The sequence below is a fragment of the Grampus griseus genome, assembly GCF_964374135.1.
Source record: "Grampus griseus genome assembly, chromosome: 10".
Lineage (NCBI taxonomy): Eukaryota > Metazoa > Chordata > Mammalia > Artiodactyla > Delphinidae > Grampus > Grampus griseus.
Genome location: NC_139004.1, coordinates 13,887,418 through 13,912,541, shown reverse-complemented (window position 1 = coordinate 13,912,541; position 25,124 = coordinate 13,887,418). Strand labels below are relative to the sequence as shown.

At 41.1% G+C, this 25,124-nt stretch overlaps 1 protein-coding gene across 1 annotated transcript; it reads left to right on the top strand.

The window, feature by feature from the left end:
- Nucleotides 1–101: 101 nt before the first annotated feature.
- TPMT (thiopurine S-methyltransferase) lies at nt 102–23,622 on the top strand. The gene is made up of 9 exons (XM_082663627.1): nt 102–172; nt 5,267–5,450; nt 6,477–6,569; nt 10,473–10,605; nt 13,953–14,005; nt 14,702–14,776; nt 19,118–19,203; nt 22,496–22,540; nt 22,971–23,622. Exons 2-9 carry the CDS (start codon nt 5,311–5,313, stop codon nt 23,081–23,083), a joined length of 738 nt encoding a protein of 245 aa, XP_082519753.1. The 5' UTR covers nt 102–172; nt 5,267–5,310; the 3' UTR covers nt 23,084–23,622.
- Nucleotides 23,623–25,124: the final 1,502 nt, after the last annotated feature.

Sequence of the window (25,124 nt, the reverse complement as noted above, 5' to 3'; positions counted from 1 at the left end):
CCGCCGCTGAGCAAGCCGGGGAGCGTGGGGAGGGGGGCGGGGTCTGTGCGCCACGGGAGGGGCGGGTCCGGGGGCGGGTCCAATAGCAGGGCTGAGCCTGGGGCTTAGGGACTCAGCCGGTGAGGCCCGCGGCAGCGCCAGAACCAGCAGCAGGCGACGGACAGCGCACAAGGTAGGCTCCGCCGGGTGCAGAGAGGGTGCGATGACCAATGGGACGTTTGCTAGGTGTGAGTGTGTGATCGGATTCCGGAACGGGGCGTCCCAGCCATCCGCGCCCTGAAATGGGCTCAGGGAGCCGAGTGGGAACGGGGAATAACGAGATCAGGTAGTGAATGATCTTTCTGAGTCCATGGTTAAAGTGACCCCAAAGCATTGTCGGGTATTGTTGATTTTAAGAAAAGAGAAGTACTTGCCGGGACAGTGAGGGGAACTGGGGTGCTGTAAATATTGTCTTGCTCCATGGTAATTGCATAGGTTGTATGCATGTATAAAAATTCACTGAGCCATACTCTTAAAATTTGTGCACTTTAGGGAAGTTATTCTTCAATTTACCAAAATTTTAAAATAAATCTAAAGCAGAAACATGCTTTTTGAAAAGGTGAGGAGGAAACCAGTCTTGGGAGTCCACCCAAGGAGAACTTGGGCGACCAAACTAGCACATCTGCTATTTCTGTGTATGGGTAAGAATGATTGTGAAATTTGCCTTTTCTGATTCTTATAATTTTGCACTTGTATCTTGCTTGTAGAAAGAAACTTTTTATTTCCCCAGAAAAGGATGTGGACAAGTTAAGTACAGGTTGAGAAGCTATGAGAACACCTAAGAAGTGATTAAGTTATATTCATGATGTTAAGTTATATTTCAAGTTTGTGTGAGAGGGGTAGAGTTGAAGAATTCCAGGCTGCCCTGGCTTAGTGATAAAATTATGCTTCCCTTTTGTTTTAAGTAGAGAACTGTTTATGAAGGCTCAAGTTCAGGTTCCAAAGTTTCTGGCTGAATGTGGAAATGGGAAAACTGCAACTTTCTTTTGCTTTTCTGTACCCAATACATCAGATACTTCCCTCTGACCTCTCAGAAAACCCTGAGCATCACCTCTTGACATCATCAGGGCCTTGCAAAAGCCATTTGTTAACAAAAGTTTGCTGGGAAGTGAATTTGTGTTCCCAATTCCCAGAGAGGTGCCTTCTCCTTAAATCCTAAGCACACTGAAGCCAAGTTTTGCCATAAAGGGAACTTTTCCTTGAATAACTGCTTTTCCATGAATAATGATTCATGGATGAATCATTAAATTAACTCCACCAAGAATAGCCTGCTAGTGTAATCCAAACTAAATTAGTTTCACTAATGACTCAAAGGATATGTTACAGCTATTGTGTTGTATCGTCCTCACATGACAAATTTCACGTTGAAAGGACAGACATTTTCCTCATACCTTCAGGTAGATTTGCAGTTATGTTCACATGTCCTTTTTCCTCAGTTCCCTTTGTAAAAGGGGGAAAAAAAAGGAACAAAGAATGTTGCTCATCAACCAGTTATACTAAGGGTTAAAACACAACTCCCTGCAGAGGGTGATGTACCCCAGGCGATTTAGGACTTCAGGAGGGAAAATAAGGGTGAGGCATTCTGGGTTTTGTATAAATGGCCCCTAGATAGCATGCCTCAGGGAGAATTTCAATGGCCCCAGATTCTTGCATCTTCTTGTACATAGAAATCACTAAAATCATTCACTTGAGGTATCTGTTCTTTGTGATTAAAAGTAATCTTTTGGACTTCCCTGGTGGCGTAGTGGTTGAGAGTCCGCCTGCCGATGCAGGGGACACGGGTTCGTGCCCCGGTCCGGGAAGATCCCACATGCCACGGAGCGGCTAGGTCCGTGAGCCATGGCCGCTGAGCCTGCGCGTCCGGAGCCTGTTGCTCCGCAACAGGAGAGGCCACAACAGTGAGAGGCCCGCGTACCGCAAAAAAAAAAACACAAAAAAACAACAACAAAACAAAGCAAAAAGTAATCTTTTACCAAAATGTATGCTAGACTACATGTTTTTCCTAGTCAAAAAAAAAAAAATCTTATACATGTGGAACATATATATTTGGAGCAGTTCCTCAGAGGTATCTGAAAGGCTCTCTCCCAGGCTATCATCCTCAGTAAGGTCCCCGAATAAAATTGAAACTCACAACTCTTATGTTGTGTGTTTTTCTTTAGGTCAACGCCTTTGTGTGCATTTTCCCATACCAAAAAAAAAAGCTATAAGAAAATTATTTGAAAATGCAAACTTGTAGGGTAGAGATGGGATATTGAATCTGTGCATCTACTTTTGCTTCCTCCTGAAACTCCACCAAAACAACAGTAGGATTTTTAAAGACATAAAGGGAAGACAGAAGAAAAGATAAAAGCAATAAAAATTTGAAACTAGAAAGCAGATGGACGAGTGATAAAGGATTTTGCAGACTGAAGAAAGCTAAATTCTAAACCAGCAATGGGGAAAACCAATGAGCAATCCTATTTGCATTATAGAATCCCCCAATGCTCAGGAATTAGCGGCACCAGGTACCTCAGGGAGATGGAAGGGTATGGTTGAAATTAGGAGGATTGCTTGAAATTCTGGTTCCTAAAAGGCTAAGTCCGCAGATCCCTTTCCCAATTCCCTGCAACCAAGTATCTCTTCTTCACCACACCAGCAGACTTTGGGGGGGTTATTCCCTGGAGAGGGTACAGTCTTTGGACTGGGAAGATACAGTTCACAGTTGGGGGTGGGAGTACCATACTGAAAATATGGGGATTAATTGAACACAGGCAAACTGAATGCTGGGGCCCTTTCCCACTTTTATCCTTTTCTCGTGTGAGTATAGAACCATAGTCCCAAGGACTCAAACTTTCAACAGGAATTGGGAAGTCCATCTATGGAAAGTCTGATGAGTCCAAAGAGAATAAAGATAATGACATCTAAGTTTCCAAATAATATTTATTCATATTATCCTACAGAGAAGCTTACAGACAATAAGCCCCATCCACAAACTTAAACTTATAATCAGCTTTTTGGTATTTACTCTTAAATGTGAGTAGATAATAAGAATTGCTAGGAATTTGAGGACAGTCACTAGTTTGAAAGATAGAAAACAAAACCAACAGAAAAAAATGACTCAGTAACAGACCATGCAGGTAAATAAGAGAAAATATTATATACATTCTATACATGAAGTAACAACAAAATAAAATGAAAAGAGAACATCAGAAACAAAAAGGAGCTCTTGAGAATTAAAGACTTGAGAGCAGAAAAGAAAAACTAAATAGCAAGGTAGAAAGATAAAAATAAGGTGGGCTGTCAGAAAATAGGACAAAACGATGAAGAGTTGGAAAATAGAAAAAAATATGAGAAATTTAGAGCATTGGGTCAAGAGCTTCTACAACCATAAAAAGGGGTCCGAGAAAGAGAAATAGAAAAAAAGGACCAAAATCATCATCTGAATAATTCAAGAATTTTTCCATAATTGAAGGATATGAGCTTCCAGATTAAAAGAAGTCAGCCAGATGGATGAAAGCAGACCCAGGGTAAGGCATAGAATTACGAAATTGCAAAAACTAAGGGGCAAAGAAAAGCTTTGAGAGAGAGAAAAATATTGGCCACATGGAAAATATCAAGATCCAAATGTCTTCGAATTTAAGCAGTAACGCTACAAGCTAGATGACAAGGGAATGATTTCTTCAGAATTGTGAGAGAAAATGTTTTCTAACTAAGAATTCTTACCCAGCAAAACTATACATCGAGGATGGGGAATAAATAGTGTGGAGACATTTTCTACATGCAAAATTGCCAAAAGCCTTTTCTCCCATGCACTCTTTCTCAGAAAGCTGCCAAAGGTTGTATTTTACCAATATAAGGGTGGTAACCAAAGAAAAGGAAAATAGCCAATAGAGGAAACAGGAGATTCATCAAAAGATAAGAAGGAAGGCTCCAGGATGGTGGTAGATAAAGATCGCAGAAGGCTAACTGTGTGCCAGGAGAAGACAGCATCCAGGTCAGAAGGCTATTCTCTGAGATGACATTGATGGGATATCTGATAAGCGAAGAGATTGAGAGTGTATTGACAGGAGATTGGGAGAACTTAGAGTTGAATTAGTAATAAATATATTGTAATTTTATAAATGAAAAAGCCAGATAGTTATTAACTACAGAATAAAAAGTTGTACAGGAAAGGAAAAGTAATCATAGAATTCTATATGGCTTACCTGTGAATAGTATTTACCTAGTCCTAATAATGTGAACTTGAAATGTTTAATCACGAATATGCTATATCTATATGGAAAGGATAGGAAAAATGAGAAGGTGGTGTGTGTGTGTTGGGAAGTTGAAAGAGGACTAAATGCTTATTTTTCTAGATGCTTCCTAGAAATAAAAAATTAAGAAGATATGAAATAAGCATGCTATTTGAGTTATATTTTGAGTTATATTTCAAGATTCAGCTAAAAGAGTTAAAGATGTTTGTCTCATTGGAAATGGGGACTGCTGCTTTCATAGCTCTGTTGAACTCTGAATTGTGTGCATTATAACATTGATTAAAAAAATAAGAAGTAAACATTAAAGGAAATTTTAAAAATTGAAGAGTGAGATGCTAGGAAAGATTCTAAGCTTACAAAAGTTATAATGCCTGTTTTTTTTTTTTTGCCCTGTCTCTTTTTTTTAAACTTAAATTCTTTTACTCTAAGATGTAATTCAATTTATTTAAAGATCTTTCCTAATGTGTATTATGAGATATGCCTCTACCATCAGATTCACTGAAAAGTAATTTTTTGTATAGCTTTTCCGTGAATATTGAAATATTTTTAAATAAGCCATACTGCTGGGACTTCCCTGGTGGCACAGTGGTTAAGAATCCGCCTGCCAATGCAGGGGACACGGGTTCAAGCCCTGATCTGGAAGATCCCACATGCCGCGGAGCAACTAAGCCCATGTGCCACAACTACTGAGCCTGCGCTCTAGGACCCGCGAGCCACAACTACTGAAGCCCGCGCGCCTAGAGCCCGTGCTCCGCAACAAGAGAAGCCACTGCAGTGAGAAGCCCGTGCACCGCAACGAAGAGTAGCCCCCGCTCGCTGCAACTAGAGAAAGCCCGCGCACAGCAACGAAGAACAAACACAGCCATAAATAAATAAATAAATAAATAAATAAATAAAATAAAAGCCGTACTGCTGAGAATAATAGGTTTTTTCTTCATTCATCAATAGAATTGAAATGCACTTAAGTGACAACCTTGCAAACATTTTCCACTTAGGCATTGGAGACATTTGTTTCTGAGTCAAAGCTATCTACAAAACCATGGCTAATACAAGAGCAGTACTTGATGCTGAAGAGTACCCCAACACTGAGGTACAGAAAAACCGAGTGCTAACTCTGGAAGAATGGCAAGAGAAGTGGGTGAATCACAAAATTGCATTTCACCAAGAACGAGGACATCAGTAAGAAATGTTTACGTTTCTTTATATCAAATGTTGGTCTATAACAGAAATGCTCTATCAGAAACTGACTTTGGAAATAGAAATAATAATATAGATATCCATTATTTGATTTTAAGATGCACATTTTTAGATGTTCACATTGGAGCATCTCTGAAATCAGGATGCATCTGTGGCATGTCATAGGTGAATTGGTAGTGATATTTCTTCTCATGGAGTATAAGTAATGGTGTGACTTACAGTTGATGACATCTTAGATTTATGAAATATGTCTTTTTTTTAATCCCCTATAACATTTATTTGTTGGGCATACATGTTTATACATACGCAGATGCTCAGGTTATATTAATGCTGGCATCTCTTTATGCTGAAAAGTGGTGGTGTTCTGACTTTGCTTTCCAATAGCATGTGTTCAAATGTTAAAGTATTATCTATATGGTAGAAAAAGAGAAGTTGAGAGAAATTAATCAGTGAGCTGAATGCTAAGCAATGTAATAGTAGTAGTAGTAGTGGGCTTTGAAGCAGCAGCAATAAAGATGGGTCAGTGCTGAGTAAAGTGGTCGTGACAGATGTTCCTTCTTCCAGGCAGCCACCCTGACTGCCCAGGGGACATCATTATTATTATTACATTTGCACACTAAGTAATAGTTGGGGTATCATCCTAGAACCATTGTATGAGTTATCTCTGTCATGTAGCTGGCCTTAGAAGACACACACACACACGTATACATTTTCAAAACATATCAAACAAGGAAAAATTAATTTTTTATATTTAATTACTAATCAAGAAAGCCCCAGGTTTGAGTCACATTAACTGCTTGCCAGTTACCTGACTGAGCAAGTTGCTTAACCTTCCTGTTTCTTCATGTATAAACTGGAGATTTTAATGAATAATGTTACCTACTTCATAAAGTTGTTGGGAAATATTAAGTGAGGTAATACATGAAATGTACTTAGCATTGTAAAATTGTAGTCCTTTCCTCTGTGTCTTGGGCTAATTAAAACAAACAATTTTTTTTTTCTCCCCAGGCTATTAAAGAAGCATTTGGATACTTTTCTTAAAGGCGCGAAAGAACTGAGGGTATTTTTTCCTCTTTGTGGAAAAGCAGTTGAGATGAAATGGTATGAACAGATAAGCATGAACGTACTTTCTTGTCTTGATGATAAACACTTTGGGTGAATAATAGGATATAAGTTTAAAAAATTCCATTCTCAGGAAATGCACAGGGATTCTATATTTTTAGTAGACTAATACTGATGGGTTCATAGAGGTAATACTCTCAAACAGGAAGACAGTGCAGAAACAGAGGGGAGAACTAGTCTTTCTGTATTGAGTTTCTAAGCAAAAGAATTAGTCTACAACCAAAGTGGTGGGGGAGGCAAAGGATGGGACCAGCCTTCCCTCTTAAATTTCCTTCATCTTTGTGGTGGTTTAGTTTTTGTAGGTGGTTTTGGAATGTAACTAAGTTAATTTTAGGTATTTTAAATAGAGGTGGACAGAAAAGCTCAAAATGAATTACAGCTTTTTGGCAAAACCGTGTATAGTCCACAGTTCAGCTCAATTCTCCCGCCCCTCTACGAGCACATAGGAGGTTTTGTTTTCATGAATCATTGCTAATAAAATCAGTGATAAAGAAAGTATTTCTTGTGAGTAATTCTCTCTTGTGAGAATTCATTTTAATTCACAAGCCACTGTCACTATGGGTTACCGTAAAGTCACAAACCTGGCAATCGTTTCCTATACAGAATTTGTTGTAATGATAATGTACGGAGGCTATCGTACATGCCAAGACATAAGCTTGTATAAGCTTGAACGTTGAGAACTTTGATCGTCAAGCAGGAAAGAAAAATAAAATATATGAAAATGATTAGTAAATGAAAAATATAGTAACTTAAAAATGCTCTCTGCCCTACATAAATACAGGTGGGCAAACTACAGAACATGTGTGCATTGGGAGTGGATTTCTGAGCGGGGATGGTGGCATTTTTGCAGCCAGCCCCCTGCTCCCTCAACTTGTAGCTGAGAGCATTTGTGAGTGGCTGCTGTGGCTTAAGATTCTTGGGTGGCCACGAAATTGAGAACATTATATCCTAACCAACTCACTGAAGCAGAAGAAAGAATTACTTTGCAAACTACCTGCAAGAAAAACATTAACTCTATGAGCAGATTGTCATTTTGCTGTGTCATAAGTGATAACAATCTAGTTCTAGCAGAGGCTTTGATACAAGGTTAGAAAATGGTATTATGAAACAGCCAATTAAATGTGATTGTTGAAGATTTAGGGTCTAAAGTCCTTTGTAATAAAAATGCCAGAACTAAGCTACTGTAATTGTATAAAAGTTATTATATTAGAGGATTTTTCACTTAGGTAACAAATTTGTATATTAAGGTCTATACAGATATCAGATGTGAATAGATAAACTATGAGCTGAAGCCCAAAAGCATTAACATAAAATGTTGAAGACATTTCCTTAGGTTTTGGGTTTCTTTTAGGACAATATATTCCAGTAGAATCCAGCCTATGCCAGTCTATAGTAGGCTATGGTTCATTTTTCCATATATTGAGTAGAAGTAAAAATCCATGCAGCTGGTTTGGGTAACTTTTTTGTTTATATTTTATAACTTCAAAAAATGTATGGAGAATAAAAAAAAATATTCCATGTATGTTAACTTACAAATTTCCCAGGAAATGTGAAAGACAAGTTATTAATATGTATGTTTTAGAACTATAAACAGTTCATGTTCTGACCACATTTTTGAAAGTGTGTCCTCTTGTGTAGGGAATAGGTACCATCAGTTCTGCTATTATTCAATTGTTTTGAAAATGCTAATTGCATTCTAACTCCACTAATACATTAAGGAACAATTTGAGCATGGTTTGAATTTCACATCTGCTTATATGTAATTTTGTCTGCAAGAAACATGAGGTGAAACACCCAGCTCTACTAAACCGTGTACAAATAGACAAAATGCACCCATGCACAAACCTCAACTATCTCCCCGATACCTCAGTTCACCTCGGTGTGCTGTGAGCCACTTGCTCCCATCCACAGCCAGTGTTGGAACTTTCCACGGCTGCCAATAATCCCCCTTCCGTTACTTTACAATAACTTGAAAGCTGCAGCCCTTCCAACGCCTACAAGTCTACAAGTAAACTTCAGGTCTCTCTCAAGGTAGAGTGCCATGTTGTAGTATTTATATATTTTGTAACCATTTAACATGTAAAACTGTGCCACCATGTCTATTAGGTTCTTGTCTTTTTTCTTTTTAATGTGGCACTAAGTTTTTTCTTCTTAAGTACTATTTAATCCATTTTATTTCTAAAGACTGTTTAATTACATATTACTGAGAAAATCCTGATTCACAGAGATGAGTTATGGCAAATGTGCAGCAGCTTTTTCTTAAAAAAAAAAAAAAAAAAACCTTTTTAGAAATTAAGGTATAATTGACATACAACATTATGTTAGTTTTAGGTGTACGGTATGATTTGATATTTGTATATACATATATTGTGAAATGATCACCCTAATAAATCTAGTTAATCAATACATAGTTACAGAACTACATAGTGTTGTGCGTGATAAGAACTTTTAAAATCTACTCTCTTAGCAACTTTCAAATATGCAATACAATGCTACTAACTATAGTTACCGTGTTGTACATTACATCCCCATGACCTATTTATTTTATAACTGAAAATTTGTACCTTTTGACTTCCTTCACCCATTTCACCCATTGCTCACCCCCAGCCTCTGGCAACTGCCAATCTGGTCTCTGTATCTATGAGCCTGTTTCTGGTTTTTGTTTTCTTTTGATTCCACATATAAGTGAGATTAGAAGCTGTTTGTCTGTTTCTGACTCATTTCACTTAGCATAATGCCCTCAGAGTCCATCCATGTTGTCATAAATGGCAAGATTTCAATTGTTTATGGCTGAATATACTCCATTAGGACAAAGCTGTTTAATGTGTACTCCAACCCCCATTTTCCCCATAAGCCTCATGATTTTTACTGCATGATTTTGCATGGTGTGTGATTTTTAAAAATGCATATGTTGGGCTTCCCTGATGGAGCAGTGGTTGAGAGTCCACCTGCCGATGCAGGAGACATGGGTTCGTGCCCCGGTCTGGGAAGATCCCACATGCCGCAGGGCGGCTGGGCCCGTGAGCCATGGCTGCTGAGCCCGCGCGTCTGGAGCCTGTGCTCCGCAATGGGAGATGCCACGGCAGTGAGAGGCCCGCGTACCGCAAAAAAAAAAAAAAGCATATGTTGCATAACTGACTTATGTGTTTATTTAATGTAACATAAAATCAATACTGTACCTGGGTATTTGTGCCACTAGTGCTGTTTTCTTTGAAGTCTAAGATCCCAAGACTGAATTCTGTAATTATAAACCTTACCAGAAAAATACTGGTAAGCTTTTGCGTATGGTAATCAAATAAATTTTTGGATAGGGTTTAGTGTAAGTGGAAATTATAAGATTATTATAGAAATGGATGATAATGTTCTAGAGCCGAGTGCTCCAGTACGGTATCTACCAGCCCCATGTGGCTGTTTAAACTAAGTCACACGAGCCCCGTCTCAGGGCTCAATAGCCTATGTGGTTAGTGGCTGCTGGATTGGACAACACAGGTATAGATTTTTCCATCATCACTGAAAGTTTTAATGGACAGAGCTGATTTAGAGAACTTGAAAAGCATATCTAATTCATAGGATGCTTTTAAATCAGAAACTCTTCCAGTCAAATCCATTTGTAGTAAATCAACATGTTAAGGTATAATTTTCCAAACTGTTAAATTTTTCCTAAGGTCATATAAATCATTTTTTCAGAATTCCGCATAGCATAAGGTTTGAGAACATATAGATCCACTTTCTGTGTATCTACATGTTCTGTGAAACGTTGTGAGTCTGAATTCAAATAAATCCCTTAAAATTAAGGAAAATGTATGCTTATTGGTACATATCCTTTTACTTAGTACTGTATTTGAAATAAAAATTTAAGTGTAATTATATGATTTTATGCAGGTTTGCAGACCGAGGACACAGTGTAGTTGGTGTGGAAATCAGTGAACTTGGGATACGGGAATTTTTTACGGAGCAGAATCTTTCTTACTCAGAAGAACAAATTATGGAAATTCCTGGAGCCAAAGTATTCAAGGTGTGTTTTGATTTTGGTAAATAGTTATTTCCATACCCCCAGAAGAAGGTTTTTCTCAACATGAGTAAGTGAGGATACTATACAAGTGTCAGATGACCCCACTTTATCACCAGATTCACCTGGATATTATACAGTGTAAGGAGCATAAAAAGATAGACAGTAGCTAGGTGTGAACAAATATATATAAAAGCCAAGGTCAAAGCTTATTTGTCGTGATTTTGGTTTGGGTTTGTTTGATTTTTAATTTATAAACAGGTGTTTCTGAGAACCTGTCTTGTGCCACACCCTGCATAAGACACTGAAGAGATGAAAACACAGTCCCTGCCCTAAAGAATCGCTTACCTTAGGACAGAAGAGAAACAGAGGAGGCTGTTTGTCATACATGGAGCGAAGTGTAATGACACGGGGTATTAAGGGAACAGAGAGGAATGTTTCCTAACCCAGCCTGGGGGAGCTTCCTGAAGTGTGGTGACAGATAGGGCTAGGACAGGCAGAGAGTCAGGTCATCCAGTCCAGATGTCCTGTAAAGCTGGTACCTGAACGTGACACAGCCAGCTTTTCTTTTGTGACCGACCACCCTTGTGGCCTCAAGGGAAGGGCAGTAGCCTCCTGGCAAAGAGACCAGATAGGAGGTTGTGAGCAGTGGTCCAGGAAAGAGATCCTGAAGGGCTGCACCAGGAGAGCGACGGGGCACTTAGAGGAACAGATAGATTAAAATGATGTTTAGAGTGTCAAACTGGGAGGATTTAGTGATTAATTGAGTGGGAATCCAGGGGGTGGTGAGTTCACATTTCCAGCTCAGATGACTGGTTGGATAGCAGAGAATAAAGAAGAAGCAAGTTGAAGAGCAGAGAAAATGAGTTTTGTTCTGGAGGTGAGTTTAAAAGACCTGTGGCGTGATGAAGGGATAACTGGCAAACGTCTCTGAAGCATGCGCCAAGCATTTGGGCTGGAAATGATAGATCTGGGAGTTGTCCTTCTCCTGTGACCAGAATGATCCAGTGGAACTGCTTCGCTAGCTTGGGGTAGTAATGTGGAAATAAACAGAGACCACCCAAATGAGAACAAGCAGAGGCTGTCAATTCAGAGGGAGTCGCCAATTGAATTTGTCAGAGGCTCAAAGCCTGGCAGGGGGGTAGGAGAGCTTTCTAGAGAAAAATGCGAAGGCTTCTGGCGCTGTTGGCTAACTAGAAGTGGCATCCCTCGTGATTGGTTTGGGAAGCGTATTTGATTTTGAGCTAGAAGAGAGGCGTAGGGGTGGAGGGGAGGCGTAAAAATCAGGGAGGCTGGCAGTCATTGACCACGTCCTGCAAGGCTGTGGTTAGGCTTCCCTGGCTAGTTGGTGCAGAGGTTATGGGTCCAAGCTCTTACCAGATGTGGTCTGGCCACCATCCGTCTGTACATTCGGTCTCTCGCAAAGCACTCTCTTTTCTAAATATTGAAATTAATTGCTCAGGTCATTAGGAAACTTGAGAGGACTTTATTTTACAGCTTCCTCCCACTCCATTCTGAGATCATCTAAGAATTGCTGTTTGCTCAGTCCGGAGAGGCTAGTCCTCTTCCAGACTCCTTGGAGGAAGTGGTTCTCAGCCCTGGTGGCACATTTGAAATTATCTGTGGATCTTTTAAAATTCCTAGTGCCAAGGCCTTGCCTCCAGCTAATTCAGTCAGAACCTCTAGAGATGGGGCCTGGCATCAGGTCTATTTAAAGCTCCTGGGGGATTCCAGTCTGCAGCCAAGGTTAAGATTCACGGGCTGTTTCCCTGCCTCCAGACCCCTTCCTCTCAGGGCTGACCCCCACTGTGCTTCCAGACTGGTCTTCAAAGACCCGCCCACCTCTGTTGCACCTTATTTCAGAATAAAATCCAACATTTTCACATCCTGAAGTACATCTCCTACCCTGCTCCTCCCCCCACCTCCCAGACTTCTCACCTCCCACACCCGTGATGTCAGCAGATGCATCCAGCCAGTTCTTCCGCCACCTTTTGTTCCGCCTTTCCTGGTGCTCGGGCAGTGAGTTCCCTGCTCTGTCTGCTCTGTTCCCACAGTCCTGGGCACACAACCAGAACAGTACAGCCCATTCTGTACCGTGATGGTTCTTTGTTCCCGCACCTCTCTGCTCCACCAGGCTGTCCTCACTGGGGTCAGAGACTGTCAAATTCACTGCAGTATCTAGAACTTGGGCTAGTCCTGTCTACAAGGTGCTCAGGAAATAAATGCTCATCAGTCAGTGAATGAAAGAGAGGACACTGGGGAGTCAATACAACTGCACTTTTCAGGAGTAACTTTTTTTTTTTTTTTTTGCGGTACGCGGGCCTCTCACTGTTGTGGCCTCTCCCGTTGCGGAGCACAGGCTCCGGACGCGCAGGCTCAGTGGCCATGGCTCACGGGCCCAGCCGCTCTGCGGCATGTGGGATCTTCCCAGACCGGGGCACGAACCCGTGTCCCCTGCATCGGCAGGCGGACTCTCAACCACTGCGCCACCAGGGAAGCCCTTCATGAGTAACTTTTAAAATGTCTGTCCTTTCTCTCTCAGTCTGCCTGGTAATTGATTGATGTGTATACTTGTCATTAGGGGGTCAAAATATTAGGATTTTGCTAAAGTAAACATTGCTAAAATATAACAAGCCCCAAAATGAGTAACAGTTAACTGATCTTCAGGATTAACCAATCGATTTTCCTTTTTGGGTTGATCCAAAAGAACCCTATATAGGTTTTTAATTTTAAAAAGTCCCATTAAAAATTATTTTCAGTAAAATTGTGTTTTATTTTCAGTTAAAAAAATATTTGCATAGGTTGCAAGGTGCAGGAAGTGAGGGGGGAAAGATAGAGAGGAATTCACCAAAATGATTAAAATCACTGTGTTCAAAGGGTGGCATGCAGGGTTTTTCTTTATTCTATAAATTCTCTGCAGCATGGTCCATATTTATTTCAAAATTTAAAAAAAAATTTATATTTTTTATAGATTAGTGTTTTTTAAAAATATGTTATTTATTTATTTGGCTGCGTTGGGTCTTAGTTGCGGCATGCAGGATCTTTAGTTGCAGCACATGAACTCTTAGTTGCGGCATGTGGGATCTAGTTCCCTGACCAGGGATTGAACCCAGGCCCCCTGCTCTGGGAGCGCGGAGTCTTAGCCACTGGACCACCAGGGAAGTCCCCCAAAAATAAAAATTTAAAGTAAGATGTCTAAAAAAATTGTTTGCCGTGAAATTATGTTCTTTATGTTTAATTACACATTCTTTCTCTACCACCCATGTGCTGCTTTGCCCCTCTTTTTTTTCCCTTGACCATTCAAGTACCTCCTAATTAAGTAGAATTTTTTTTTCTTGACTTTTTCATTGCAGAGTTCTTCAGGGAACATCTCATTGTACTGTTGCAGTCTTTTTGATCTTCCCAGGTAGGACTGATGTCTACCTCTGCACTTTTAAAACCTCGAGTGTTTGCTAGGCAATGCTGGGGTGGGCTGAGGGTCTTTTTATCACTCCCATTCCCTTGCGTAGCACCCATGAAGCACTGATTTGAGTCTCTGTTCTGCAGTTATTTTTAACTGCAGCCTGTATGTCTGCACACTTGATATCTTTGCCCTTGGGTAGCTGCTAGGCTCTGGAAAAATTATTAGGACCCTAGGAAGGTAGGGAAAAAGAGGGGAGAGCAAGAAAGTGTCTTCCACTTCACACCTGTGTCTGTAACAGAAATGCATTTCAGGGTGTGGACGGAGGTGAGAGCTCATCTCCTAAAAGTCCCTGATACCTGTTCCAGGGGCTGGGAGGAGGGTTGTCTCAAACTGTCCCTTGTTCCTCCTTTGTGCCCCCAAGTCCAAGCTGCTGCCACCAGCTCCTAGATCTAGGAGGAGATGGACAGCTACATACATACACACACACACACACACACACACACACACACACACACACACACACACACACACACACACACACACACACCAGCATATCCCTAGAGACTCTGAGGAAAAGCAGATGTGAGATCCCAGTTCCTTAACAGCTGGTGAGGTTCTGACATGTGCCATGGGGAACACTATGTTGTTAAAGATTTTATTTTTCTTACATAAATTTTTTTATCTTTTTCTTTCTGGTAGAGCAAATATTGGCAAATTTGACAGAATTTGGGATAGAGGAGCATTAGTCGCTATTAATCCAGGTGATCGCAAACGGTTAGTGATTTGGCTCCTTTAATTATGTTGTTTTTTCCCCCTTTTTTAGCCTCCTTAATTTGCTATATTGTACTTTTTCTGGTTTCCAGAAGATTACTAGACTTCTGCTAGTTTGAAATAGCTTATTGTATTTGGAATTAGAAGACCTATATCCAATAGCATCTTGGTCTAAAAAGTATAGGATTTGGCCACGGGAACGTGGGTGCAAGGCTTGTGGCTCTGTCACTTCTAAGCTGTATTGCCCTGGTCAAAGAATTCAACTTCTCTACACTTTAGTTTACTCCTCTGCAAAACTGTAATTTTCCTACTAATACCACCCTCACCACCTCCACTGAGAGTACCAGGTAATACTTGTTCACTCCTTGCCATGTGCCAGGCTTTCTTAAAATACCTTATGTGAAACAACACAATTTATCCGCCAAGCAACCCTGTGAGGTATTATGCTATCATTATTCCCATTTTACAGATGAGGAAACTAAGGTCAAAGAGGTTAAGTTACTTGTCCAAAGTGCGGCAGCAAGTACGTGACAGAATTGAGATTAAAACCCAAGGACTTTGGCTTTAAAGTCACGCCCATGACTAGGCCCCCTCACACGGTTGTTGTGGGAATGGAAAGAAATAACACGTGTAACAAGTGCCGTGTTGACCCTAAATGACTGCTTAAATATTAGCTGCTATTGTATTAGAGCTTTTGGTCTAGATATTTTGGGTGACCATTCTTTTGTACCTGGTCTTATTAGAAAATAAAATTAAAATATGCAAAAGTATACTGAGTAAAATGTGACCCCTCCTGTGTACTTTCCAACCCAAATATCATTCACAGCCTTACTTGGGTGTAACACATAAATACTGAATTACTTCGTTGTATGGAGGCAGACTCAACATATCAGCAAAAGGAAATTTCTCTTTTTAAAAATGAATTGTTTGGGACTTCCCTGGCAGTCCCAAACTGGTTAAGACTCCGAGCTTCCGTGGCAGGGGGCGCAGGGGGTTCAATACCTGGTTGGGGAACTAGGATCCCGCATGCTGCACGCGGGCCAAAAAAAAAAAGAATTGTGTGGTGAGTAAGGCTTGTTGCCAAACCTAATCTTATTTTAATTAGACATTGCCACATCCTCTTTTTTTTTTTAAAAGATTTAATTTTATTTATTTTTGGCTGCACTGGGTCTTCGTTGCTGCACAAGGGCTTTCTCTAGTTGTGGCGAGCGGGGGCTACTCTTTGTGGTGGTGCGCGGGCTTCTCCTTGCGGTGGCTTCTCTTGTTATGGTGCACGGGCTCTAGAGCTCAGGCTCAGTAGTTGTGGTACACGGGCTTAGTTGCTCCATGGCATGTGGGATCTTCCCGCACCAGGGCTCGAACCCATGTCCCCTGCATTGGCAGGCGGATTCTTAACCACTGCATCACCAGGGAAGTTCCACATCCTCTTAATATATATTTTCCTCTGGTGATAATTCACACCCCTTTTTCCCTTTTCTTTCTGACACCTTCCTCCTTTCTCTCTTCTCTGGGACCCTCACCTTCCTCACATGCCTAGAAGTCATCATTCCCGGAGGGACCATCCTCAGCACGGCTGTGCTGTCCTCTCTCCTGTACTTGCTCCTTCAAAGATTGCTTCAGTTCTCCTATTACTTTCGTTCTGGTATTCAACAAATACACATTAAGTTCCTACTATGTCTAAATACACATGATGTTGGGGAAATAACTGAACAAGTCGCGCATGGTATTGGCCCTTGCTGTTTCTGTATTTCCAGCTCTGTTCTTTCTCCTAAACACCCACATCCCATATCCAGTGTCTGCTCGGCATTTCCCTGTGACATCAGTGTCCGTCATCAACTCAAAAGTACCACCTGTGACTTCTGCGTCTCCATAAAACACCACATTTATACACTAAACTCAGTTCTGCTGAGTCTCTAAGATCGTAGGTGTTCCCCGCTTCCTAAGGTTGTCTACCCTCTTCCTCGAGGTTAGTCTCTCTGCAGGCTTTGGTTGCGTCACTCAGATCCCCAAGGCAGTGGGGAGCAAACCCGAAATCACAAAGCTCACTCTATAGACCGTGCACCTTGTGTTCAGTTATTTCTCCACCATCTGGCTTAATTTTTATAGATAATGATATCATCTGGCATAATAATAAATATAAATATATGTATATAAAATTTTAGCACATAGTAGGAGCTTAATAAATATTTTTTGAGTAAATGAGTGAAAACAAACCTGACTCAAAGCAAGGAAAATATACTGTTTCCCACCAGCCACCACTGCCTCCTCTCTCCTAGAAATAAAGGCCATCTAAGTGGCCTCTGAACTGTTTAGTTCATGGTAAGAAAGAGTCATGAGGCCCCTCCAGAGCTCTTGGAGAATCTAGTTCTAGTTTGGTCACAGACTCTGTCTTCCTGGTCCCCCTCTTCTCTTTCCTCCCCTTCCAGGCATGTGTGTGTGTGTGTGTGTGTGTGTGTGTGTGTGTGTGTGTGTGTGTGTGTGTGTGTGTGTGTGTGTGTGTGTGTGTGTGTGTGTGTGTCTTGTCACAGCCCCAAGAATGCCTTGGCCTTTGTTTCCGGAATAACTGCTTATTTTGAGCCATTAGGAAGATAAATGACTTTATCTTAGCATTTACAGTACTTAGTACTTTTTCCCAGCCCTGCTGAGATTACATATGGGCGAGAACGGATGTGGTTTCTGCTGTGACTCTCAGGTTTCTTGCCTACCATCAATCATACCTCTCATTTTTCTGAATTTTTGAGGCTGGTGGACAGAGAAAGTCCGCATTCCAAGAGGAAGGATGCCTGTGAGTCCTCTGAAACCCTGCCAAACCTGTCTGACCGATCACTTCATGGGGACAGCAAGTCCCTCCTTTCTTAAGAAGAAGAATCTAAAGTTAAAAAGTAAAGGTTTCTGCTCAGAAGTTTGCTTAGGTCTGATTCTTTCACTTGCAAGGAAGAGTGACCAGCCCAAGCCAGCTCAAGTTTTAAGGGAGTTTATGTTGAGGATGCTAACGGAATAAGCTACCGACCCGAGCATTTACCACGTACCAGGCAGTGTTCTAAGCACTTTATGTGTGTGCACTCATGGAATTCTCACAACCACCTGTGAGTTGGTTACTAGTTTTATCCCCATTTTACAGATGAGAAAACTGAGGCACAGAGAGGTTAAGACTTTGTCAAGCTTACATAGCCCGTAAGTGGAGGGGCTGGACTTTGAGCTCAGGGACCTTGCAGAGTCCGTACTCCTAACCCCCATGCAGGACAGCCTCCCTGATTTCTCCCAGGGCTCCGGACAGGGATGGCAGCACAGCCGGGCCCCATGGAAAGAGCCAAGGCTCCTCACTCAGAGCTGTGCAGCTCGTCCACCTCTGTCTGTCTGTCTGTTTCTCATGGCCTCTTACCTCCCTGTGCATGCCTCCTCTGCCCTCCTGCCTCAGCACTCAGCTTCCTCTGCTCCAGCCTCCACCCAGCACAGAAACTCCAGCGTTTGGTCCAATGACCACAGCGAACTAGCAGCTCCTCTTTGGATCTCTTAACTCAGTTTCCCAGTGGAGTCATCTGATTGGTCCAACTTGTCATTCTGTACCAGACCCAGGTCTGGCTCCTGGTCTGTCTGCTGATGGGCCCTGTTAGGGCAGGTCCCCACTCTGAACCCATCAGACACGGCTGGGAAGTGGCATCACCTGCTCCTCAGGACACCTACTCCAAAGGATAGTTGCCGTAGCACTCAGGGTTTATGCCACCCGTGCAGAACTGTAATGTCATAGTACCTTGAATTTTGGCTTGTTTATTAGTCTTATCTCTCTCCAACTAAAGAGAGGAAAGGGACTGTGTTTTGTACCTCTTACCCGTGCCCCCGCTGATGACCCCGTCATCCAGAATATTTGTTAAGCTGCAGCATCCCAGGCCCCACAGCAAACCTACTGACTCAGTCTTGGGATGAATGAAGCTCGAGCATCTCTTCTCCCAGCAGGTGCCCAGGTAATCTTGATACCAGCCTGGTCTAGGAACCACTGCCCCAAAGCTGGCAGTGCTTCGGGAAATATACGTTCAAAGCTGATGGGCCTCCGGGGACCACATCACGTTGGAAGGAGCCTCTGTTCTGCTTAATTTGACATCTTCTGGTCTGATGGGCTCCAGAGCCAGACCTCCTTTGGATTCCCATCCTTCGCTATTTCCCAGCTTAGGCAGGTAACGTCATTTGCTGAGCCCATTTATAGCTTTTTAGAATGAGAATCTACTTCATGTGATTTTTTAGGAGAGTTAAACTCAGTAATAGAGATGAAAGGAAAAGCTGGCTTCCCTCCCTGCCTCTCGTTCTTTGTAAAGAAATGTAACACATGCCTTTCAATGTTCTTTTCAGCTATGCAGATATAATGTTGTCCCTAACAAGAACTGGGTTTCAGTACCTCTTGTCTGTTTTTTCTTACGATCCAACTAAACATGCAGGTAAAGTTTCTTGTTCTTTTTTCCAGTTGCCTTGTTTCGTGATTTAACTCTATGACTTGGATAGCATTATTTTCTCCTGTGAGGCATACTGCTGATACACACGCAGTCTGTGTCATCCATGGTGGTGGGGATGGGATGTATTGGGCTGACGCCTACAAATACATCCTCATAGGAGGATGGGGTGAGACGTGGACGTGGGGAGGTAGGGGTGTGCAGGAAAATCTCTAAACTATTGCTGTTTTTAATTTCTGGAACTTTATAATTTATTGCATTTAAAATATAACTGTATTTGTTTTGAACGTGTAGAAGGGATGTTTTCTTCTGGATTCATTTAAATGTGTTTGAACATTAAAGCCTGACCTTTTTTCTTTTAACATCTTTATTGGAGTATAATTGCTTTACAATGGCGTGTTAGTTTCTGCTTTATAACAAAGTGAATCAGCTATACCTATACATATATCCCCATATCTCCTCCCTCTTGCGTCTCCCTCCCACCCTCCCTATCTCACCCCTCTAGGTGGTCACAGAGCACTGACCTGATCTCCCTGTGCTATGCGGCTGCTTCCCACTAGCTGTCTATTTTACGTTTGGTACTGTATATGTGTCCATGCCACTCTCTCACCTTGTCCCAGCTTACCTTTCCCCGTCGCTGTGTCCTCAAGTCCATTCTCTATGTCTGCGTCTTTATTCCTGTCCTGCCCCTAGGTTCTTCAGAACCATTTTTTTTTAGATTCCATATATATGTGTTAGCACACGGTATTTGTTTTTCTCTTTCTGACTTACTTCACTCTGTATGACAGTCTCTAGGTCCATCCATCTCACTACAAATAACTCAATTTCATTCCTTTTTATGGCTGAGTAATATTCCATTGTATATATGTGCCACATCTTCTTTAACCATTCATCTGTCGATGGACACTTAGGTTGCTTCCATGTCCTGGTATTGTAAATAGAGCTGCAGTGGACATTGTGGTACATGACTCTTTTTGAATTATGGTTTTCTCAGGGTATATGCCCAGTAGTAGGATTGCTGGGTCGTATGGTAGTTCTATTTTTAGTTTTATTAGGAACCTCCATACTGTTCTCCATAGTGGCTGTATCAATTTACATTCCCACCAACAGTGCAAGAAGGTTCCCTTTTCTCCACACCCTCTCCAGCATTTATTGTTTGTAGATTTTTTGATGATGGCCATTCATTCTGACTGGTGTGAGATGATATCTCATTGTGGTTTTTTTTTTTGCTGTACGTGGGCCTCACTATTGTGGCCTGTCCTGTTGCGGAGCACAGGCTCCGGACGCGCAGGCTCAGCGGCCATGGCTCACGGGCACAGCCACTCCGTGGCACGTGGGATCTTCCCGGACTGGGGCACAAACCCGTGTCCCTTACATCGGCAGGCAGACTCTCAACCACTGCGCCACCAGGGAAGCCCCTCATTGTGGTTTTGATTTGCATTTCTCTAATGATTAATGATGTGGAGCATTATTTCATGTGTTCGTTGGCAATCTGTATGTCTTCTTTGGAGAAATATCTACTTAGGTCTTCTGCCCACTGTTGGATTGGGTTGTTTGTTTTTTTGATATTGAGCTGCCTGAGCTGCTTGTAAATTTTGGAGATTAATCCTTTGTCAGTTGCTTCATTTGCAAATATTTTCTCCCATTCTGAGGGTTGTCTTTTCATCTTGTTTATGGTTTCCTTTCCTGTGCAAAAGCTTTTAAGTTTCATTAGGTCCCATTTGTTGATTTTTGTTTTTATTTCCATTTCTCTAGGAGGTGGATCAAAAAGGATCTTGCTGTGATTTATGTCATAGAGTGTTCTGCCTAGTGTTTTCCTCTAAGAGTTTTATAGTGTTTGGCCTTACATTTAGGTGTTTGGCCTTACATTTAGGTCTTTAATCCATTTTGAGTTTATTCTTGTGTATGGTGTTAGGGAGTGTTCTAATTTCATTCTTTTACATGTAGCTGTCCAGTTTTCCCCGCACCACTTATTGAAGAGGCTGTCTTTTCTCCATTGTATATTCTTGCCTCCTTTATCAAAATTAATGTGACCATATGGGCCTGGGTTTATCTCTGGGCTTTCTATCCTGTTCCATTGATCTATATTTCTGTTTTTGTGCCAGTACCATATTGTCTTGATTACTGTAGCTTTGTAGTATAGTCTGAAGTCAGGGAGCCTGATTCCTCCAGCTCCGTTTTTCTTCCTCAAGATTGTTTTGGCTATTTGGGGTCTTTTGTGTTTCCATACAAATTGTGAAATTGTTTGTTCTAGTTCTGTGAAAAATGCCAGCGGTAGTTTGATAGGGATTGCATTGAATCTGTAGATTGCTTTGGGTAGTAGAGTCATTTTCACAATGTTGATTCTTCCGATCAAAGAACATGGTATATCTCTCCATCTATTTGTATCATCTTTAATTTCTTTCATCAGTGTCTTATAGTTTTCTGCATACAGGTCTTTTGTCTCCTTACGTAGGTTTATTCCTAGGTATTTTATTCTTTTTGTTGCAAAGCCTGATCTTTAAGTCATGGCTTTTCAGGAAGAAGTGAAAACGAAGTACATACACTTTTAATTTGTAAAAATACCCTATTTGATTTTTAATTGAGCCTTTTTAAAAAAGTGCTTTGTGTTAGTGTTATTTTTTTCTGTTTGAATAAGTCAGATCTTAAAAACTCATTAAAAGATGAGACCTAGTGTCCATAATTAAGTCTGGGACAATCAGATGGAAATAGAAAATAAGTAACAGGATGTCAGCTCTGTGAATGTGATGTAAGTTCCCTTCCTGAACAGTAGGCCTAAGGAAGGGCCTGTAGGAAGAAGATAGAACAGGCCTTGTCTGGGGTGGAGGCTAAGAATTCCCTTCTAGGAAGGGGCAGAAGCTATTTCTTCTAAAGTAAATGGCCCACAGAAAAGTGGGCAGAGTTTGTAGATTGAGGGTAAGTGCAGGAGTGGTAGAAAATCTCTACCCTGGAAGCAGGAAGCCCCAAGGAAATTTGTTCATGAACTCCACTCTGATTTTCCTGTTCCCAAGTTCCAGCTGACTCAGCCATCTCATGTAAGCTGGAGATGGGCAGCTAACATTACCAGTCCCCTCAGTAAGCCAGTCTTTGGTATCAGATGTGCAAAAGAAGCAGCAGAAGAACCTGTCACATCCTCACCTATTTGGATAATTGAGTTATGTATGGAATGTGTATACCAAGGTCATTGGAAATAAGCCGAGAAGTGGGCCCCGAGAATTTATTTTTCTTTACAATGAGATCTATTAGCATTTATTCTTCACCATGTTTCTCTTTTACTTAGGTCCACCATTTTACGTTCCAGATGCTGAAATTAGAACATTGTTTGGTAAGTTACAGACATGTGCTGTAACTTTTGAAATAAAGTCAACAGTTAACTGTTTTGAGCTATTAGCAAACTATTAATATCTAGAAGTATATAAAATTTAAAAGTCAGAAGCCAGTTAATTGGAGACTATTATATCCAAAAAAGGAACCCATCTCTGTAATAGGACTTTTTAGCTAAATGGTATGCTTATGTTAAAGACATCTGAATTCTTCTACGGAGATGGTATGTTTATTTTAGCTCTTAGGAGTTATAAGTGATAATAACAATTCAGAGTGCAGAAAATTTCCCCTTAATATTTATTTCCCCATGTTCATTAAAAAGAAAGAAAAGATCTTCAGTACACACTCTTTTAAAAACCATCTGATATGTTTTTAGAACTGGTTGCATTCTTCATAAAGTTTTAACTTGTCACACTTTCTTTTTGTTTCAGGTTCAGTGTGCAATATTCATTGTCTGGAGAAGGTTGATGCTTTTGAAGAAGGACATAAAAGTTGGGGAATTGACTACATTATTGAAAAGTTATATCTATTTATAGAAAAGTAAATGAGACGTAAATAGAAGCAAGTAATATCAACATGTTTTTGAGCAATTGAAAATTGTGCTAAGGCATGAAAATATAATAGGTGACTTTTGGAAAAAAATTCTCCACAAATCACATCACAGATCTTTGCTCAAAAATGCTTATAACTTTTTAGGAAAAAAAACATGTACTTTGGAAAAGAGACTGATTGGGGGGCGAAAGATTATACCTGTGTGTCTTACTTACAGATTGCAAGAATTTTTTACAATCAGCATGTATTACTTGTATAATTAAAGAATAAAAGAAAAATATAATGCATATAACTTAAATATAATAGACAGAAACATTGGCATTCTTTACGAAATTTAGAACCATTGAGTAAATGTAACACTTTAATGGGGTCCAAGGTAAAAGATAATGGTCTAAGACATTACATAAACATTAATTTTTACTGTAAACCCTCATATTGTACTCAATCCTAGCACTCCTTTTCACATTTTTTTCCTTATATAATTTTATATATGGCAGAATGAAGAAATAAACTTTTAAATTAATGAAATTAACCAATCTATATGGAAAAAATATTTTTCCCAAACTGTAAAAAGTATCTTTAAAAGTTGTTTTCTGTGTTTGGCAGTTTTTTGTTTCTCGTAATTTAATCTTGTTTAAATGATAGTCTCATGAAGTGCAGTGTACTTAGGGCTGGATTCATGTCTGTTCATTATGAAAGTTTAGATTCAAAACTTTTCAGTTTTTCATTAAAAATCACATTTTGATAAATCAGACATTCCTTTCTTACTGCACTACCTAATATTTAAATGATTTAGATTGTTTAGCTCATGTTAATGGGATGGTGTGTATTATAAAAATTATTTCATTGTGTGTTTATGAAAATTTCAGAAACTTTGAAATCTCCAGCGTCTCACTTTCAACCATACATCTCCAGCTCATTTTTCTGTGTGTGCTCAAAACCTTCGAGCCTGCACCACTTTCCCCTCCCCACCAAATCCCTCACCCCTGAAGCCAAGCACGTGGGGCATGAGTTGTGAAATTAGATAGGTGGTCAGAGTGGGTGCTGGAAGACCAGGTGCCCTTGGGGGAGAGCAAAGCTGGAGACCAGAACCCAGGTTGGGTCCAAGGAACCACACAGGTGATAGAGATCTGCCTGTTAAGGAGGTGCCCGGAGGCTGCCTGAAACTCAAAGCCCACCAACCCAGGAGGGATTCAGGTTCGTAATGGTAGCAAGCTTTTGCTCCTGTAAGCTCACAAGCCCATGCTAAAGCGCCTACAGTCTGCTCCTTCTCTGTTCAAAGGTTGCACCTCTCCTCCCGGACTGAGATGCTTCTATGTGGCTTGCTCTCTTCCTTTCTCTCGTCATTGTCAGGTACAATCTGAGATGTAACTGTGTTACATCTTTCTCTCATTATTGTCAGGTACAATCTGAGATGTAACTGTGTCATTGGACTCGTTCTGGGATTCCTTCTCAACTGCATGTATGTGGCATGTCTTCGCACACTCGCAAAACCAGCAGTCCATGTGCCTAAGCACTAACTCCCTCCCCCAGACTCCTCAGCCTGTCGCCTTCCGCCCCATCCTCTCTGCTGCAACCACCCTGAGCTGGGTCTCCATTTCCCCCGCTCTGCCGCGTGGTCCTTTGCACAGGAGTCAGCCACTGACCACAAGATGTATTCTTCAAATCCTTTGCCTCCACAGGCCTCAGGGCTTGTTCTAGGTGGAAGGAGGAAGAGATGGTCATGCTATTCCAGGACCCTCTAAGTAAGAAGTATTGGAGGGAAGCACAGAGGAAATCCATGGAGACTTCGCCATGGAGGAGGGATGATTCTTCATAGGAAACTCAGAATGTTAGAGTTAAGACTTAGGGCATCGCTTCTTTTTTTTTTTTTAATTTATTTTTGGCTGCGACGGGTCTTAGTTATGGCACGCGGGATCTTCGTTGTGGTGCGTGGGCTTCTCTCTGGTTGTGGCGTGTGGGTTTTCTCTTCTCTAGTTGTGGCGCGCAGGCTCCAGGGCACGTGGGCTCTCCAGCTGAGGCACACGAGCTCA

Excerpts from the sequence above, each read along its gene's own strand:
- TPMT (XM_082663627.1), top strand. The coding sequence starts at position 5,311 with ATGGCTAATACAAGAGCAGTACTTGATGCTGAAGAGTACCCCAACACT. Across the intron at positions 6,570-10,472 it reads AAAGCAGTTGAGATGAAATG|GTTTGCAGACCGAGGACACA; the intron begins GTATGAACAGAT and ends GATTTTATGCAG. Across the intron at positions 14,777-19,117 it reads AATCCAGGTGATCGCAAACG|CTATGCAGATATAATGTTGT; the intron begins GTTAGTGATTTG and ends TGTTCTTTTCAG.